The sequence below is a fragment of the Polypterus senegalus genome, chromosome 15, assembly GCF_016835505.1.
Source record: "Polypterus senegalus isolate Bchr_013 chromosome 15, ASM1683550v1, whole genome shotgun sequence".
Taxonomy (NCBI): Eukaryota; Metazoa; Chordata; class Cladistia; order Polypteriformes; family Polypteridae; genus Polypterus; species Polypterus senegalus.
In genome coordinates this window covers 99,725,616-99,746,595 of record NC_053168.1, presented here as the reverse complement: position 1 = coordinate 99,746,595, position 20,980 = coordinate 99,725,616, and the positions used below count along the sequence as shown (strand labels likewise).

Below are 20,980 nucleotides of genomic sequence, written 5' to 3'. Positions count from 1 at the left end.
TGTTGGTAATTGCTGGGATTGCATTGTGAACTTCTTGCTTGTGGATTTGTTGAGCTAAAAGCTTATTAGCTTTCTCTCCATTTTCATAGTAATGGTGTCTTGATTTAAAAATGAGTTGTTTAGTTTCTTTAGTTGTCAAGAGGTTGAGTTCTGAATTTAGAGCCTGCCTTTTCCTATAAAGAGCCTCACTTGGACACCTGGCATGTTCTTGATCTATTCTAGTAATTTCGTTGGTTAGCTTTGATACCTGCTTTGTTTCCAAATTTATTTCTGTGGGAAAGTGATGAAATAATCTGTCCTCTTAAGAAGACCTTCAGGGTTTCCCAGAGTATTCCTGCAGGGACATCTGAGGACATATTTGTCTCTAGAAAAAAACTGATTTGTTTTGATATAAGTTCTGTAAAGTTCTCATCTGCTAATAAAAGTGGGTTAAGACGCCATCTGCGAGATGAGTATGTGGGGCATAATGATTTTATCTCCAAGATCAGAGGGGCATAGTCGAAAATAACAATAGTGTCGTACTTGCAGGATTTAATCGTAGGCAAGAAATGGTTATCCACAAAAAAAAATCAATTTTTGGAGTAGCAATGATGCACTGGTGAGTAGAAGGAATATGTTCTTGAATTTGGGTTTAGAAATCTTCAGGGGTCTGATAAGTGGTCAGTTACAAATTGTGTAATTGTCTTTGCGGTGTTAGATGTCATTGCCCCTGTGACAGGAGACCTATCTAGGTCTGGATTTAAAACACAAATAAAATCCCCAGCCATTATAATTTTATGAGTGTTCACATTGGGAATGGATGCAAATACATTTTGGATGAATTCCCTATCATCCACATTGGGTGCATAAACATTTATCAAAATCACTTTACAATTAAATAAATTACACATAACAATCATGTATTTTCCTTCAGAATCAGGTACAACATCTGCTACTAAAATGAGACTGTGCTATGTATAAGAATTCCCACACCTCTAGTTTTCTTTGTAAAGCTGGAATGGAACATTTGGCCAGTCCAGTCTTTTTGCAGCCGGAACTGATCCTTGCTTAATAAGTTGGTCTCCTGTAAAAATACTATTTTAGCGTTTAGACTTGTTAGGTGAGAGAATACTTTCTTTCTTTTTAATTTGTGATTCAGGCCTTTAACATTCCAGCTCACAAAGTTAACTGTCCCGTCTTGGAGACATTGGTTCTGAATTTTTGATGTCATTTTGTAGTCTTAACCAAAAGTGAGACAGCTTTGACCTTTAATTTCAAATTTTCCTGGGGTTATTGCCATGCAGTCTATTGTTACGTTGGTAATTATAAGGATTGAAAGGATAGATAAGAGGTGGCTTGCTCTCTTTCTCCCCCTCCCTAGTCCCTCCCCCACTTGGCCTCCCCACGTGAGGCTGAACCCCACTTCACAAAGTCCCAGTCCTCTGACACACCTAGAGACAGAGCACGTCAAAAACAAAACAAGCCCCCAGCAGTGGTGTATGTGCATTAAAATTGAGATATCTATTGCCAATACAGTCTAAATACTGTAAGCATAACAAAAAAAAGAAAATCTTCAACATTCTTGAAATGTTAAGATAGTAAACCCAGAGAATGGTGTTAAATAGTGGCCCTGGATAAGCGTAGTAAACCCTAGTGTAGTGCTGGACGGTATACCGGTTCATACCAAAAACGTTTTTTATTTTTGTTATGATATGGATTTTTCTTATACCGGAACACCAGTTTAAATAGCCTAAACAACGTTCGGAACATGGCGCAGCACGAAACTGTTTAAGGGAGGACCTTTTTCACTTCTGCACAGCTAAACAGGAATGCAACAGAGGACATAAGGTAGTGGAGGTATTGAGCAATGAATATGGACAGAGAACATTCTTAAACAGAATCTGTAGCAGATGATAAAGTTGAACATGATGAAACAGAAGAACTTTTGACGAAAAAAGGTGCCGTGCCGGTTGTCTGAAGATACTTTAGTTTTAAAAGTTCGGATGTGGACCATTATGTTGAAATGTGTGAATACTGTTTCTATACTACTGGTTAATACTGCAAGCCAAGTTGTACTTGTTTTATTTTTTTTTCAATACTGTGTAATGTACCTGGTTACTGTGTAATAGTGTGACGATGCCGGTCCCCTACAGACTCCCTCTTCCCACATGGGAAAAATGTTGATCCAACACCGTCGATAGTTCTGACCCATGATGGTAAAGTTGTTTAAATAGTCACTTTTAACGTGTCAGTGGACAGAGATTGTTAACATTAGTATTTATTCCTTTTCTAAGACGTGTTCAGTGCAATACAACTTTTGACAAGCACCTCTGGATATTTTACTAAGTCTAAATGCCTCTTTGGATGGTTGACAATATGTTGTCAAAATTTTAGTTTAAGTTGTTTGCAAAATGTGTTCAATAAAAAGGTTCTATATTTTGACTGCAACTGTCATGCAATGTGATTCCTTCTCTTCATTAGTGCCTCATTAGTGCCCCCCTGTTTGAAAACTATCACTTTATGGGGCCATGCAAACCTGTATTAATACTTGTGTGCACATTAAAATGTTTTTTTGTACTATGTCCAATTCTCATGACAGTGGAATAGGTTATTCTTAGCCAGTCTACTGCAGTAATTGCAGTGGAAAATGTGGTTAACTCATGCATGGACAAAAAATACCATAGAAAACCGTGAAACCGGTAAAATTCTGAAAAATACTGTTTTGGAGAATAGTTCAGCTACGAATTTCACTGGGTTTGGACTTTCGCGTTTCTCAGGTAGACCTTCAATTCTAATATTATTCCTTCTGTATCCATCTTCCAGAACAGCAAGTCTGTCTCCGAGTTTTTTTGCATTCGGAATTGGCAGCTGTTGCTTTTCCATCAACGGTCGATGCTAGATTTTTGGCTGTTTCAATTCAATTTGTGAATGTCTGCTTAACATCCTCCCACTGATCGGCAAGTGTGCTCAGTTTAGACCCATTTACCGGAATGTGTTCCTCAATTTTTTCCAGCATACGTTTACAGGCCGCCTCAAAGCAATTATATACGTGTTTCTGCGAGTCTTTATTATCCTGCCACAGCTTCTCACATGTCTTCTTGCTTGTCTTGAGCAAACTATTTATTTCTTTCTTTTTATCAATCTTTATCTCTTGCTTGAGCTCCGCGATCATCACCTTCAGTTCAGATAGATCATTTTTGCTTTCAAGTACCATAGGCGAAGCGGCGGGCTCTATTACAGCCGATGTTCCCGGCTCGCGAGGAGTAGGTGAAAGCGCGGACTGCAAGGCCTTTTCCAGATTCAAATGATCTTCTCCAATCGCCGAGCTATCATGGCCTGCATCACTGGCACATTCACTCTCATTTTCGCTCTCAACTGGAGATGATGCAATGGACCATGGTCCCAAAGAGTCTGGGCTTGCGCCTGTCTGTTCCAGGTCAGTGTCTGACAGGCCGTACCTTGAACTTGAACTTGGACTTGCCTGTCTAGTCTTGGATGTAGCTTTAATTTTTTTTTCCGTTTCTTTCTGAGCCCCTTTCTTGCCAACGTTGTTTATTTATGCTTGCATATACTGTAATAGAACCCTTGGGTTGGATAAATACAGGTTACCTCGGGATAATAAGAAATAATAGAAAAAATAACACCGCTGATAACGGAGCTCTGCCTCAGACGTCCATCTCTCGCAACGGACAAGACCAACGTTTTAATTGCAAATCTGCTGGAAGCCAAAACCTCACTTGGCAATTTCATGCAATAAGTGTTTTGGGCACAGTATTGTATATTTGCTAATTATGTAAAATAATGTTATAGTGAATAATAATAATAATAATAATATATCACACACACACACACACAAGGCACAGCAATGTTTACATTTATTTTAGAAGTATTAAACACTTGAGGGATCAGTTATGTTTCTCGACAGTCTTATGTTCGGAACACATTATGAGGTGTTTACCTTTAGCCATAATTTAAATAAAAGAATAACCTGAGAAATAGGCCTGTAAAAAGCTTGATATCTTTCAGTTTAGGAAGAAAAGGGAAGCAAGACACCACCAAGTATGGGTGGATTCACAAACAATCGTTTTAGCTTAAATCAGGAGAGATGGTGTTTTACTTGTATGCTACGATTTTATAAGTAAATAATAATATTACATTTTATTTATATAACAACTTTCCTTTGCAAACAACGCACCTGATATATTTTATGTAAATTTTCTTAAGGCATAGAATGCAGATGGTTGCAAAATGTTCTTTAACACAGAAAGTGTAACCTGACGGAAAAACTTTTTTCAAGAAAGGTGATGTTAAAAGTGGGGTCCTCAAGAATCTGTGCTGGGACTACTCTTGCAAAAATTATAACTAAGTATGCAGATGATTCTGAACAAGATGGATTGGTAAATATTCAAGAATCACTGCAATAATTATATGCAGACCTGACCAGATTTGAGAATTGTCCATATATTGTAAAACGCACCTTGTAGGACTTGGGTTTCTTAGAGGACTTGGTTTTTCAGGATCCAGATGGTGTACAGAATCAATTAAGTAGAGTAACAGGATGGTAGTTTATGTATTGAGCATGAAGATAAGTTCAGTGAGGATGTTTGAAAGAATGCTGTGACCTTTTGAACTAGACGTGTGCATGAAATGTTTTGTGAAGCATAATTGTTAGAAAAAATTGTGAATAGCTTGCCAAGGACTAATTAGATATTATGCTACGTACAATTGGTAATTATTGAGAAAACAATATATTATAGTAAACGTCCATAGTTACATAGAACATTTTGTTGAGTACAAATCACAAAACAAATCACAAAGGTTATTCTAAAGAGTGTAAAACAACAGAAGGATGACTTTCACAATGCAGCGATACTCTGTGTGCCCCATTCACAATTTTTGCAGAAGTTCAAGCTCATCTACTATGAAGAATAGATCCATCCAACTTTCAAATACTCCCTTCACCTTTAAGGTCACGGGAAGCCATCGAATATCCAAGTAGTGTCAGATACAAGATGGCAACCAACCTTGGATGATGTGGGAGTCCACTGCAGGGCAGAATCGCATAAATACCCACACTTTGTCAATTTTTAATGGTCTCTTGACCAATCAAGCACACTTTTTGGGCACAGAATGTATGAACACTACACAGTAACATTTAAATACCTGGGATAGGGAAGAAATAAGAGTCCTAATCATTGTGTCACAGCTCTCTGTGAAGAATTCTATTTAAATATAACACAAAATAAATATTATTTCTTGCAATCAATAGATTTCAGTTTTGTTCAACTTAACAGTGACATTTTTTTACTTTGCTAATACAGTATGCTTTCCCTAAGTCTAATTGCTGATTTAAGTATGCACACAATAGTGGATCTCCCTAATAATCTTTGTCCTGTTTTCTTTCAGCTGCAGTTGCTGGGGTTTTACACTGGTGAGTGCTGTTTACTTTTGTTTTATTAGTTTTTGTCTCCAATTCATCTGGACAAGAACAGCACAGAGAAATTATGATGGTTTGCAATGTGACTGTTTCTGTCGTCTCCACGCTAACGGGGTTTTCTGGAAGCCTCTACCACCAATAACGTACCCATATGATGAGCCCAGTAAGTAAGGATGCTCACACAAAGCACGGGGTAGGTGTGAATGTAGTTCAGTGCTTTTATTAAAAAATCAAGTGTCCAAAAATGCAGTGCAATCAATCTCTGATAAATAAATAATCCATTAAAAGTCTGTGAATGTGGAGGTTAAAAGCAAGTCATAAATAAATCCATTAAAACAATTAAAATTACGCAGCAGTCTTCTCTTTGAAAGCACAGTTCCCAATGCTCCCCTTTAAAACTTGTATCTCTCTGGGCTGTAAGATCTGAATAGGAGAAGCCGGAGAGATGTAAGTCAACCCACAGGCGTAGACACTCTTCAGACCTGTTTGTGTCCTTGCCACCCATCCTATGGCAATCCACAGGGCATTGCCGAGCCTCCACCCCTTCGACTCCCACTGCCTTCTCAGAATTAAATGGGGAGTCCTCTGGTGTATTGTGGTTGCTTCTGCTCCCTTTAGCCCACTCTTGAGCTGTGGCCACACACTTCTTTCCCTGGGGTTCCATTCCAGTCTGCCTGCTTCCTTTCCATCACATTGGCTCCCTCACGCTCCTGTTCCTTTTCTCTCTCCCATCTTTCAACCTTCACTCTTTCTTTTTCTTACGGATCTTTTCTCTGTCTCTCTATTTCTCCCCCTTCTGTACTGTGCAGGCTTCTTTATTCTCTGCTCCCTAATTGGGTATAAGTGCACGGATCCACTCCCTCCATGGTATCATAAAGGTACCTGACTGATTTGCCTGCCTCCACACATGTATGTTTCCCAATTAACCATGGAGCGAAACACACTCACCTGCCCACACATAATTGGAGCCTGCACCTTTTTGGGGCGTGATTATTTATTTAAAATTAGCCATCTATTGATGACTTGCAGAACCACATTAACTGATAAGAATTATTCAAGAAAAACATGTTATGTAGAGCAGAAGTCAGGGAGGAGTCAGTCTGACACTGCACACAAGTAAGCATACCATTTGCAGCTGTTCTATTTGTAGAGCGGGTTGAATATTTTTGCATTGCTCAACATGATGATAGCTTATTTGTTACCTGAAGTTCTCCAGTTTGTGCCTGGCATTGTGCACTTAGTCACAACACCACAGAACAAATTCCTGGACTGAGGCATTATTTCAGCACTAAAATTTTGAGTAACTTCAGATTCAGTCCAGATCAGTTTTTATTTTTTATTAGGCACATTTGGCATTATGATGCTACAATTATAGCTTGTCACTGGGTTCCAGGGTTGCATCTGTATATTTAGAAGTTTATTTTCTGATTTTTAAACAAGCTAGTTGTCCTATTTAAACTAGTTGTTCTATTTAGAAGCTGTATTACTAAGACATATGTTGTGCAAGCCTTTCAAATACAATATTTTGTGAGGAGTGGAAGGGTGAACTATAATTCAAAATATTGCTTAATTCTGATAAGCAATTCTGATAATGGTCACAAAGAAAGTTAGAGACACACTATTTTGAGGGTATAGCCTTCATCACACCTAATGAAAGGTCTCTGACCTTCTTTTTTATTTTTCCAAATGTTAGTAAACTTTTACCTTTTCTTCTTTTTGCTGATGCACTGTGACATAGTTCTTCTCTAACTCCATTAATTCCAAAAATGCCTGCCCTACAGTCTCTATTTAGGGCTGCTAAGATGAAATGCAGAGATATTCTTTGCTGATTGTGACCATAGATCAGTATAATGTGTCTTCAGTGTGTCTTATGATTAAGGTTTTTCTTATGTCACTTATTATCTTCAAGGTATCATATTTCCAGTCTTTTCGAAAATGACCGGCATTTTTCTCATCTTTCTACTTTGGAAAAGGAGATGGGCTTTCGCACAGAAATGGCAAGTACTAAAAAGCCAAACGGGAAGCTAATCTCACTTGTTACTTTTTTCTACAATCCCTACTGCAAGTACAGTATTCTTAGTCTTAAAGTACAGACCTGCACAGAAAGTGGTGGATTTGTGTTTTTGTAAACTTGATTAATGGAAAAGAAAAACCACAAATGCACATCTGATAATTCATTCATAAGAACTTTTTCCACAGCTGTCAACATCGTCTACTTAACAGCAATACAATATCTATCTGGTGTTTGGTTCATTATAATAGTAATCTAAATTGCTTTATTTGGACATCCCTCATCTGCCAGTATTGTATCATTTTCTGTGAAAATTAATTATTATGGTGTCCTGTTTAGAAAATTTTGACAGATACCATTAGCTGGCTTTTAGGATGCATGGACTTGTTGTGGTGGATATCTTTGTAATTTACTCCACAGGTGGCTTTTAACACCTGGACATTTCTATCTCTGTAGAAACCTGTTTCAAAAGACATTTGTGGATGTACTCTATTTTTCCTTGTCTGGGATGTTAAGTGGCATGATAGTCATTTAATATTGCCCCTGCAGAAAAGGCTAGAATGACTAAGTAGTATGGCACAGGCAATCTGGGCAACATTGACACCTGTCGTGATCAACATTGCCTGGATCACATGGTGAGTCTGTTAGATGCAGAAAGATCCAAAATGTCCACTGACAATGTGCTTTATCATTTGTAATATGTCCAGTGTATTAGAATATGTAGCCATTGAGAATGAATGCCAATTTTTTGTCTCCAGTGGGAAATGTGTTTTTTTATAGTAGCTTATTAAAGAAAAAAATACACATACACAGTGGTCTGGACACACAGCAGAATGACTTCTTCCTTTTCTTTTGGCTGTTCCCGTTAGGGGTCGCCCCAAAAGAAAAATGTTTTACTTGGCCGTCACAGTCACAGTATGGCATTATACAGGCATGTTGCTGTTGGTATAAAGGACCCCCAGTAGCATTTTTTAACACACTTGCTAAATAATTTGTTGGCTGAAAGTCCTCAGTAACGTGCTGCATTGTTCATTATGGCGCTTGGTTTTGCTTTAATTCCCTTCTTTGGTATGGCCATCATGGAGTCAAGAGTGTGTCCCATAACTGACTGTGTTGTTTTAATTAGCTTGTTGATTTGATTGGACTCTCTTGATGTGATGTTACTAGCACAGCACAGCATAGAAAAATGTATTGGCTGTCACAGAGCTCTAGATTAATGGAAGGGTGTCACTACCTATAGTAAAGGAATGTGCAGGGTATGGACTCCACTTTGCAATTGTAGAAGCTGGTGAGCACAGGGTGAGTTGTTTGGGCTTTCCTTTCAAATCTAATAAATTAAAAGAGTTCATGAGCCCTCCTGACTGTTGCCATCATATATTGTTACTCACAAGTATGGCTGTATTTCTACTGTTTTCTAAGGTAATGGTTTAAAATGGGAAATTAAGTAAGTTAAAGTTAATTTTGGCTTTTTATTGTTTAATTTTACTAGAAACATCTCTTTAAAAACATTTTAAGTGTGTCAGCATTTAAACAGAAGTTTGTATTTTTATTTTTTGGTTTTCAAATTTGCAAGAACCTGCCCACTGAATGTACCAGCTCCCTTTGACCCTGGATTAGTGGATTAGAAAACAGATGAAATTGAATAGTATGTTGCATTGTACAGTATGCCTGACTGATTTGTAACTTATTAATTGTAATTTAATTTGTAAAGCCAATACAATTTTACCAAATAAGAAAATGAATAAGACATTATGGACATTAATAATAGATAATATTGATTAGAGTTATGGTTTTATATCAATCACTTCTATCTGCACCCATGTTTCATGTCTCTTAATATAATATGAAAAGTTTATTTTTGTATAGTGCAAGTGTCCAGGTGGGTTTATGAATTAAGACTTTCATTAGAATTATAAAATTCTATAAATAAAATGTTTACAAGAAACTAAAATCATTACCAAACATAATGGTTTAATGTTGTTTTTTTTTTGTTTTGTTTTTTTTTAGGGCCTTTATTATTCCTATTTTAAGACTATTGTTGAGGCACCTTCTTTTTTAAGTGGAGTAGTCATGGTAATGAATGACAATCGAACAGAGTATCCTCTTATTATCAACACATTGAAGAGGTTTAATTTGTACCCAGAGGTAAACTACTTTATTTTCTTTTATTATTCATATGTTTTTGTTGGAAGCTAATGGATCAGTGGTATGGCACCCAACAACTATGCTTAACCCTACTGCTGCAGCATTCATGGATTTTCATTTTACTTGATTAAGTATATTCTGAAGTCTTGCTTACTATTTGTATTCTTAAGCTACAGGATCTTCCAGAGTACTGAAGTGGTATGCATTATTTTCACTTGCCTTATTCTATCCTGTTTGACCTGTGCTTTAACATTTGTCTGAATACAGCCCTGCATGCAGGGATGTAGACATAATAGAATGCAGGATAAGACACAGTGGAATTAAATCTGTTTTGCCGCTTTGAAGTAATTCTTTTGTTAAAGTAATTTAAAGAGTATTAACTTGAATCTGGCTACTTAAATTTAAAGACTAGTTCTCTTTTGCCACTGTATATTTATACAGGCAGTGACAGCAATAATCTCATTACTTTTTGCATTCCTTTAAACATTCTGTTATTCAGTAGCAGTATGAGCTCTTTGGTCATTTCTTGGATTTCTGTCTCTTAACTTGGAGTCATGGGGTAAATATCCCTTACGCAGAGTTTTTGTTTTTCTCCATCAGGTTCTCCTTGCCAGCTGGTACAGGCTTTACACAGGAACAATGGGTCACTTTGGCTATGCGACTAAAACTTGCTGGACTGTCAATAGAGGGGAAGGACTACATCCTGTGAACAGCTGTGAAGGCAAGAATGCTTTGTGTTGTAGTAATTTCTGCAAAGAGTTGTAAGGATTTAATACAAAATTAATAACCAGAGTAAACTAAAACCACTAGGCACTTTTGATCTGACAAATATGATCATTAATAAAACTGCAGACTTTCTTTACCAAGAAATCATTGAAGAGGAATCTGTTAGCATTTATCGCATATTAATCTATCTCATGTTATAGATACGGTAATTAGTTTAGAGAGATCTTGGGATTCAGAAGCTCCTATTACATTTTTAGAGAGATTGTAAAAATGTGTTTTCCACGTCAGAGTTACAGTTATAAGATTTAATGACATGCATCTCATTTTAATTCCTACTTAAGTTACACTTGCATCTACAGTTCTTTTATTGTGGATGGTGTCTGATATCAGAAGAATAATACACAGGTTAACTTCTGTTCTTAACAGATTAAGCTTGAGACCCTCTTCCTAACATCATACAGTATAATTAGAACACTTCCTTTTCTTAGGGTGCACCATATGATTGTGCTTTGCATGTGCTAGTGGTGTATACATCTTTCTGCAACTGTTACCAAGACTAATTAAATGACTCATTCGGGGTCCCATTGAATTTGTGTGCTTAAGCAAGAATTTAACTTGTAATTTTCAGACGTAATATCATAGATACTAAGGAAACAATTTCATTGTATTTTGAAATCCATGTTTAAAGTATCTTTAAGAAAATATCATTGATAACAGGGAACTTTTATAAAGTGTCTTCTGTTGTTGTATTCTTTCATCTTTTTTAGTATGTTGTCATCTTAGATATTCTTAATAATCATTTATACCATAACTAGCCATGTTCCCTATCAAAGATGGACAGTAGAACAAACTTAAAAGTATCTCTTGCCCAATGTGTACCTTCTGATCCTTTCCTCTGTGCCCTTGTGTGTCTGAACCTGTCTTGACAGGTACTGTCTCTGTCAAGTGCATTCCCATAAAGGATGTCCCTCTGTCTCTGTCATTTCAAGGCACCTTGCTTGCCCCTTGTCCGCTTTGGTACTTCCAATGTTTGAAGGTGATTCTCCTTGTTTCACCTATGTCTTTACTATTGCTTGTTTGTCTCACACTTGCACTTCCTTTTTTGATCACATCACCAAAACCAAACTGACCCATAAAATTATTCTGAGCGGCCGGACACACACATAGGCCTTAGCATTTTGTTATATAGTAGATGTCATCTGCGGCACGGTGGTGCAGTGGTAGTGCTGCTGCCTCGCAGTTAGGAGACCTGGGTTCGCTTCCCGGGTCCTCCCTGCGTGGAGTTTGCGTGTTCTCCCCGTGTCTGCATGGGTTTCCTCTGGGCAATCTGGTTTCCTCCCATAGTCCAAAGACATGCAGGTTAGGTGGATTGGCGATTCTAAATTGGCCCTAGTGTGTGCTTGGTGTGTGGGTGTGTTTGTGTGTGTCCTGCGGTGGGTTGGCACCCTGCCCAGGATTGGTTCCTGCCTTGTGCCCTGTGTTGGCTGGGATTGGCTCCAGCAGACCCCCGTGACCCTGTGTTCGGATTCAGCGGGTTGGAAAATGGATGGATGGATGGATAGATGTCATCTGAAAAATACTCTTGATTTCTCTTTTATTTGTTTTGTATACAGTATTCCCTCCTTGATCACGGGGGTTGCGTTCCAGAACCCCACGCGATAGGTGAAACTCCGCGAAGTAGAAACCATATGTTTGTATGGTTATTTTTATATATTTTAAGCCCTTAGAAACTCTCCCACACTGTTTATAAATATTCTCTGCACAGTTATACAGTAAACCCACGTTTACCGCGGTTAATCCGCTCCAGACAGATAAATGAATTTCCACGAAGTAGGATTCTTTATTTGTAAATCTAATATTTTCGCAGTTAGAGCATAGAAAACCTGTTTACGACCTTCTGAATACGTTTTTTTAACATTATTAGAGCCTTCTAGACATGAAATAACACCCTTTAGTCAAAAGTTTAAACTGTAATCCATGACAGGACAGAGATGACAGTTCTTTCTCACAATTAAAAGAAAGCAAACATACCTTCCTCTTCAAAGGAGCGCATCAGGAGCAGAGAATGTCAGAGAGAGAGAAATGTAAACAATCAAAAATCAATAGGGCTGTTGCGCTTTTAAGTATACGAAGCACCCGCGATAAAGCGGCTGCAATGAAGGGATCAATGTGAAGGTAGTCTTTCAGCATTTTTTACATGAGTGTCCGTATCTTCTAAGCAAACAGCCCCTCAGCTCACACCCCCTCTGTCAGGAGTAGAGAATGTCAGAGAGAGTGAGAGAGACAGAGAAAAGCAAAAATCAAAAATCAATACGGGCTGTTAGAGCTTTGAAGTGTGCGAAGCACCGCGCGGGAAGCATATCGTATATCATTGGGGAGTTTTATTTAATACGCAACACGTGCTCTGATTGGGTAGCTTCTCAGCCATCTGCCAATAGCGTCCCTTGTATGAAATCCACTGGACAAACCAACTGAGGAAGCATGTACCATAAATTAAAAGACCCATTGTCCGCAGAAATCCGCGAACCAGCGAAAAATCCGTGACATATATTTAGATATGCTTACATTTAAAATCCGCAATGGAGTGAAGCCGTGAAAGTCGAAGCGTGATATAGCGAGGGATCACTGTATATCTTGCATTCCATAACACTTATTTTTTAACACTAGAATTACTAGAGCCTACGAAAAAACTCGTAGATCCAGCCCACCTTAAATCCCATCCCACCTCTCCACCAGCGCCCTTTGTCCTGTAACTGTGCGGATAAAGACAACCTGCAAGCAGCCAGCAATTTTATCCCCCCACTGACTTAGAACGTGCACGAACTTCTCCCAGCTCATGCCTTGATTGATTATCTGGGAGTGAAGTGGAATTTTAGAGTGGAAATAATAGACCATTTTTTGGAACACACGCATTTCATGTGTGTTCCGTTTCTACAGTAATCTTTGTAAACACATTGTTAAAACGGACACTTTTTCACAGGGACTCTTGATTACATTTGGTTTGCGTCTGTACTTGCGCTGTTACTTAGAGTCGGATCGCGGGGTCCGGGGGTGGGAGTGTTAGAGGGCGTGAGCTTATTCAGTGCAGCAGGATCAACTCACATGTTGATCTTTTTTTTCTTTCAGTACATGTGCCTTCCCTGTTTTTATATCTATTGACTACTCTGTCTGTCTCTTTATATAAAATCAGGTAAACCTCGACAGAAGCCACTCAGAGTCGATCGGGCTTGTGAGGTTTGTCCAAAAATGCGCCCATGCAGAAACAATAAATATACTGTAGTGTTCAAAATGCCAGGCACATACATCATTTTGAATGAATTAACTAAACAGTGGCTTTTTTTTATGTTTTTCTGAAGATGTTTTTGTTAACTTAGTTCATTATGTTGTATTAGGAACTCATTGAGTTGTTTCTAGCAATATAATCTGACTTTAAATTTATATATTCAGGAATGAGGTTATATATTCCGACACTGACTTTATATATTCGGTAATGACTTTATATATTCTGATGCTGACTGTATATATTCAAGTTTTGACTTTATATATTCCGACACTGACTTTATATATTCAGGAATGATTTTATATATTCCAACGCTGACATTATATATTCAGTAATGACTTTATATATTCTGAAAATCATTCTAATTGCCTGTTTGGCACCCCATCGGCACTGTATAATAGATATATAAAAAAACAGTTAAGGGGATAGATACAGTGCGTCCGGAAAGTATTCACAACGCATCACTTTTTCCACATTTTGTTATGTTACAGCCTTATTCCAAAATGGATTAAATTCATTTTTTTCCTCAGAATTCTACACAAAACACCCCATAATGACTTCGTGAAAAAAGTTTACTTGAGGTTTTTGCAAATTGCAAATCTTGCTTTTCCACGAGAGGCCACAGGTGCCAACTGGCTGTTGATTCTGAGTGATGCAATATAAGCAGTACCCTTTTGCTTGCTTCTTGAACACCTCCAAAATAATGAAACAAGTCTGCCATTGACCTGCCTATCTTTTGCCTGCTCTTTTAATGCTCTCACTACTCTCACCCTTTCACTCTCTTACTAACTAATCTATATTTATCTAATCTAATCTATATTCATTTTGATCTTTAAACTCTCTGCCTGTTTTATGCAAAAGCACTATCTCTCACTTCTGTCACTCAACTCATTCTATGAAGGTGCACTGTGCCTTCACAAAAAGTGCTTTCCTCTGGACTTTACCCTACCCCTAAATCCCATTTCTCACAGCTGTCCATGCAGCAGCCAGATATGTCGCAATATGTTTGTAGTGCAGGATGCTTACTGAACACTGTAAGCATTGTCACAAGCACTTCTTGCTTTGCAAATGAACAACAATTAGAATGAAAAAGTTAACATATTAATTATAATGAAGCATAGTGCATGTGACTTTTAAGGATTTAAGTTCCTTTTTATGACTAATTTATGTCTCCCTCTTGTGAGAAGTCATGACAGGTCAGTTGTAGACTAAAGACAAGAGGGCAGTGTTGATGCTTCCCTGTTACAGGGTGCACCTGCTCAGGATTTTGATTGCTCTTATATTTAACTAACAATTGCCCAAATTCCAATAGGATTTTTTTTTTTTTTTTGCTGTTGGTGTGTATTCTGCAACTGTTAACAATAACAAATGAAAAATAAAAACAATTGTACTTGTAATGCCCAGAATCTTTAATCTAAGTTCAAATATATTTGAGTAAATGCTTACTTTTAATTTGAATATTCAAACTTCGACTAATTAAACCACCCGTTGACCACCATTGATTTCAGCTACATTTACTGATTAAAGTTGTCCACAATGAGCTGCTGTCATGTCTGTGGCTTTGTTCTGCCTGCCTTCTAGAACTGGCAAAAACATAGTATCAAGCTCTATTTTTATTTTATAGCTGAGCTTCCTTTTTTTTCTAAAGTCATCTCTTAATGTTTTCATTTAGATTTGTTTAGATTAAATTTAATCTGAATTTTTGTAAATATCCCTAAAATCCAAATGTTTTTATTTCAGTTTCAGAATATGACATTTCTGACCTCTGTGCTATAAATAATATTCACTCTTATTGACTCAAAGGAATGAATGTATCTCATTACTTCTTTTTTCAGTTTAGTGTCTGCTTGGTATGGTGATATTATCCTTATGTAATACCATTTGACCTTTCTATCCATCGATTCCTGGAGTATTTCCTTTTTTCTCATTTTTAATGCTAAAAGTTGTATTTGTGTTTTTTCCATTTTGTTTCTTTGTATGCATTTTCAGACTTTCTCTCAATAATTTTAGCTTCAAGTTCCCTTCTCCTTCATTCTCCTGCATCGCATCATTTAGCATCTTATCCATGTTTTTCTTTTTTTTTTTTTTGAAATTTCTACAATTGAAGCAGACAGCAATGATGGTTCTGATTTGTTAACTTAAGCTTTATTTCATTTAATTTGCAGTTCAGATCTTTTTTCTTTTTATGTATTAAATTATTTTTGATATTAATCATGATTCCTGCATCTATATTCAGGCTGGTATTAGAGAAAACATCCCCTCCTTTTAGCACTCATTTTATTTATTGATAAAACGTTCTTGTTATGCAACTATGCTATCTCTTTTCAGTTGTTACATCTTTGGCTTTTTCCCACATTACTCACACTTTTTCCTTCGCAACAGCTTGGTAAAAGCCTAAAACACGTCATTTTTCAAACACCAGTTTGCTCATTTTGCTCAGCTGGAGTTTTCTGAATATTCATGCTAGAACTTGCTTTCATAGGTAATTGCAACTATTTAATATGACTTCCTTACATGCGTAATTTTCATCCTGGACTGTTTTTATCTCTTGAGTACTTCACAGCACTGACTTATCCATAATTTTACATTTTAAATTGTGTCCTCCCAGAGAACTATTTCTTTCTTTCATTCTTTCTTTCTTTCTTTCAGATTTGTATTAATATTTCTACCATAATCTTATTTATAAATACTTCATGTTAAAGCAGTCCATTGGCCTAAATTGAAATGTTAAAGCTTCTAGTAAGATTTGCATGGTCAAGTCAGTGTGTTTCCTGTTGCCCTTTCAGCAGCTGGAGATATTGCTCCCTTCTTCCTTTATCTGCCCTGCCATCTTTCAGCTAAGCTATGTGTGGTAAACATATGTTCAACATATGTTAAAACATTTTCTCCCATACAAGTTTTCAGTCAGCCAGGTGATATATGGAGAGTTCTATAATGAGAAATTTTAAAAAGCTGATTTTTTTCAGAAAATATGTAAGCACATACTGTATGTTTTTTAATTAAAATCTGTTTGTGGTGTCATTCACATGCAGTTAAAGACATCAGTTTGTTACTTGCATACATCGTTAAACGTCTGTCCATATTGTAAACCTACTTCATCCAGTGCAGGATCATGTGAGAGCTGGAGCCTAACCCTGGAAGCATAGGGCACAAGGCAGGAACAGTCCCTGGACAGGGTGCTAGTCCATCTCAGGGAAAACACACATATACACACACACACACACACTCTCACTCTCACTCTCACATTCTCTCTCTCTCTCGTGCCAATATAGCATCAACAGTCCAACTAACCAGCATGTCTTTAGACGGAGGGAGATAGACATGCATAGAAAATGCAAACTCCACACAGGGAGGGCCCTGGCTGTTCTCCTCACTATGAGGCATCAGTGCTACCACTTCACCACTGTTCCACCCTGCCAGTAAACCTTCAGATACAAATGTAGTTCTTCATTAACTACTGGAAGGGTGAGGTCAAAATTTCTTGTTATGCTTTACAAGCAATTTATATTTGAGATGAAAGGATGAATGATACCTTTTTGTAGATTTCTCCTCATACAGTATTTAAATTAACGTTTTAAAGTACTATCACTCATTGTCTTCAAAGTCCAGTTTCAGATGACTTTAAGTAGTCCAGCAAAGTACTTTAAAGCTTTATATTGGGTTTGAAATCCCTTGCATCTATTGATATTATTAAGGAATGTACTCATTGCTATTACCCATCTGTTAGTTTTTTTCTGATGCTTCACTCAATATCATGTTTCACCCCTCAAAATAAGTCAGACATTTCTCTTTCAGAAATTTTACACTAAAAGAATATTTTTATGTTGCACACATGTGACTGCAGAAGTTGCAAAATAAAATGCACTTTAAATTTTATTATTTCCATGCATGTCAGAATAAGTTTCCAAGCACTTTAAAAGTGTAATTGAATTAACATGAACATGAATGTGTCACAAAAAAAACATTATTATGAAATAAAAACAAGTAACATATCTAAATTTACTGTTCTGAAGCAGTGCCAAAAGCAAGATTTTTTACTCTTTTCAAAAAAGTCTCCATAGCATAAAAATGTATTATTGAAGACCAATGACATTGTATCATTTTGAACTGGTGATCTTACTGTCAGAGTCTATATTGTTTGTAAATTATACTGTGCATCCAAATTACAACACTAATAGCTGCAAGATTCTATAACATCTTTAAAAGAAAAATCGGACATACAGAAAGTGGATTGTGGTGTCATTTTAAAGTTGAAGCACTCCTTTCATTTATTGGATAGTAGTCTTTCCATTAAAATGTAAACATTTGAATCAGGACATTCAAGAAAGCCATTGAGGGTTTGGGGGTCAAGTGTCGCTGTGATGCAGCAATTCAGCCATCTTTGAGGGAAAAAATAAAAACATTTCAATGTGGTATTGGAGTATGCAATATGGCATTTTAATGGCAAAATGCTGTACTTTAATTATAGAAATGAGGAATCAATGATTTTATGCAATTTTAAAAAAATGCATCATTGTTTAGTCCTGCTGGCAGGTCCTAAACAATGGAGCAGAGTTTAAAGGGTTAATAAAAGGATAAGTGTTTGTGTGTCTATCTGGTTGCTATGTCCATGTCATTCCAAAAGATTGCGTATCACAAACATTTTAGTAGTAAAATGCATTGCATTTGTCATTCCAATAGATTTCACATCACAAACATTAATAGTTTTTATGAATCCAATATCAAAACGTTGATAACAGAAATAGCTATGCATTGCAAGGTGTGCTGCCATTGTTACTGCTGAGGTCTATGTTAATTACAGTAATCCCTCGCTATATCGCACTTCGACTTTCGCGGCTTCACTCTATCGCGGATTTTATATGTAAGCATATCTAAATATATATTGCGGATTTATTGCTGGTTCGTGGATTTCTGCGGACAGTGGGTCTTTTTACTTCTGGTACATGATTCCTCAGTTGGTTTGCCCAGTTGATTTCATACAAGGGACGCTATTGGCGGATGGCTGAGAAGCTACCCAATCAGAGCACGCAGTTAAGTTCCTGGGTGCTGATTGGCTCAGAGATAAGGAACAAGAGGACCCAGCACAGGAAGAAGACGCTGACCTAACTCTCGAGAGTCTCGCGACCATTCTATGAATAACAAAAGATCTCCAGACATCGGTTGAAGAATGGGACCCACAAATGCTCTTGACAATGCCACGGAAGTGTATAAAAACCTCCTTACACAAATGAAAAAGCAGCACCAGCAACTGCCCATCACGATGTTCCTTACCCGCAAAACACCGCCTAGTATGCCTTCAGTGGAAGAAGAAGCTCCAGACGACGGCAGTGCTACACAGTCGCCCGAAGAGGCTCCTTTAGAAGAGCTGTAATGCTCTCCTTTGTTGTGCAGTAACATTTATCTCATCGTTATCGGACAAGTTGTCATGTCATTGTTGGCGAGTGCCCATAACTAATTTTCTGCGTACATAGTACATGTACGTGCGTTTAGTGTAACTGTACACACACATTTTATACAATTTTTCTTGCATTGTACGTATTTATTGCTGGTGGTCTGTCTATCATAATGGCTGTAACATATGTGATATCAGAGACGCTCAATATCTTTAAAATAACATTTAGATTTTATTTATATTTACATGTTGTAGATTTTTATATTTATATTTTTTATACCTAATCAACTACAATCTGTTTAAAACTGTATTACGTATTAAATAAAACTCCTCAATGATTTGCAATACGTATGTCTGTGCGTAGTACAGTTGTGCTTGAAAGTTTGTGAACCCTTTAGAATTTTCTATATTTCTGCATAAATATGACCTAAAAAAACATCAGATTTTCACTCAAGTCCTAAAAGCAGATAAAGAGAAACCAGTTAAACAAATGAGACAAAAATATTATACTTGGTAATTTATTTATTAAGGAAAATGTTTGTGAGTGGCAAAAGCATGTGAACCTTTGCTTTCAGTATCTGGTGTGACCCCCCTTTGCAGCAATAACTGCAACTAAACTTTTGATCATTCCTGCACACCAGCTTGGAGGAATTTTAGCCCATTCCTCCATACAGAACAGCTTCAACTGTGGAATGTTGGTGGGTTTCCACACATTAACTACTCCCTTCAGGTCCTTCCACAACATTTCGACTGGATTAAGGTCAGGACTTTGACTTGGCCATTCCAAAACATTAACTTTATTCTTCTTTAACCGTTCTTTGGTAGAACGACTTGTGTGCTTAGGGTCATTGTTTTGCTGCATGACCCACCTTCTCTTGAGATTCAGTTCATGGACAGATGTCCTGACATTTTCCTTTAGAATTCTCTGAAATAATTCAGAATTCATTGTTCCGTCAATGAAGGCAAGCCATCGTGGCCCAGATGCAGCAAAACAGTCCGAAACCATGATACTACCACCACCATGTTTCACAGATGGTTCTTATGCTGGAATGTAGTTTTTTCTTTTCTCCAAACGTAACGCTTTTCATTTAAACCAAAAAGTTCTATTTTGGTCTCATCCGTTCACAAAACATTCTTCCAGTAGCCTTCTGGTTTGTCCACGTGATCTTTAGCAAACTGCAGATGAGCAGCAATGTTTTTTGTTTTTTTTTTTGGAGAGCAGTGGCTTTCTCCTTGCAACCCTGCCATGCACACCATTGTTGTTCAGTGTTCTCCTGATGGTGAACTCGTGAACATGAACATTAGCCAATGTGAGAGAGGCCATCAGTTGCTTAGAAGTTACCCTGGGGTCGTTTGTGACTTCGCCGACTATTACACGCCTTGCTCTTGGAGTGACCTTTGTTGGTCGACCACTTCTGGGGAGGCTAACAATGGTCTTGAATTTCCTCCATTTGTACACAATCTGTCTGACTGTGGATTGGTGGAGTCCAAACTCTTTAGAGATGGTTTTGTAGTCTTTTCCAGCCTGATGAGCATCAATAACTCTTTTTCTGAGGTCCTCGGAAATCTCCTTTTTTCGTGCCATGATACACTTCCACAAACATGTGTTGTGAAGAGCAGACTTTGATAGATCCCTGTTCTTGAAATAACACAGGTTTGCCCACTCATACCTGATTGTCATTCCATTGATTGAAAACACCTGACTCTAATTTCACCTTCAAAGTAACTGCTAATCCAAGAGATTCACATACTTTTGCCACTCACAAATATGTAATATTCGATCATTTTCCTCAATAAATAAATGACCAAGTATAATATTTTTGTCTCATTTGTTTAACTGGTTCCTCTTTATCTACTTTTAGGACTTGAGTGAAAATCTGGTGATGTTTTAGGTCATATTTATGCGGAAATATAGAAACTTCTAAAGGGTTCACAAACTTTCAAGCACAACTGTATATAAACCATGTATTTACATACATAATTTCAACGAATCTTGCCAAATATCTAAGA

At 37.3% G+C, this 20,980-nt stretch overlaps 1 protein-coding gene across 1 annotated transcript in view; it reads left to right on the top strand.

Moving 5' to 3' along the window:
• Positions 1-20,980, top strand: part of dpy19l1l (dpy-19-like 1, like (H. sapiens)) — a 79,670-nt gene that overhangs the window by 7,249 nt on the left and 51,441 nt on the right. The window contains exons 2-5 of the mRNA XM_039736414.1: positions 5,386-5,410; positions 7,326-7,413; positions 9,435-9,572; positions 10,173-10,293. Coding sequence (XP_039592348.1) covers positions 5,386-5,410; positions 7,326-7,413; positions 9,435-9,572; positions 10,173-10,293 — 372 coding nt within the window. The remainder of the gene's footprint in view (positions 1-5,385; positions 5,411-7,325; positions 7,414-9,434; positions 9,573-10,172; positions 10,294-20,980) is intronic.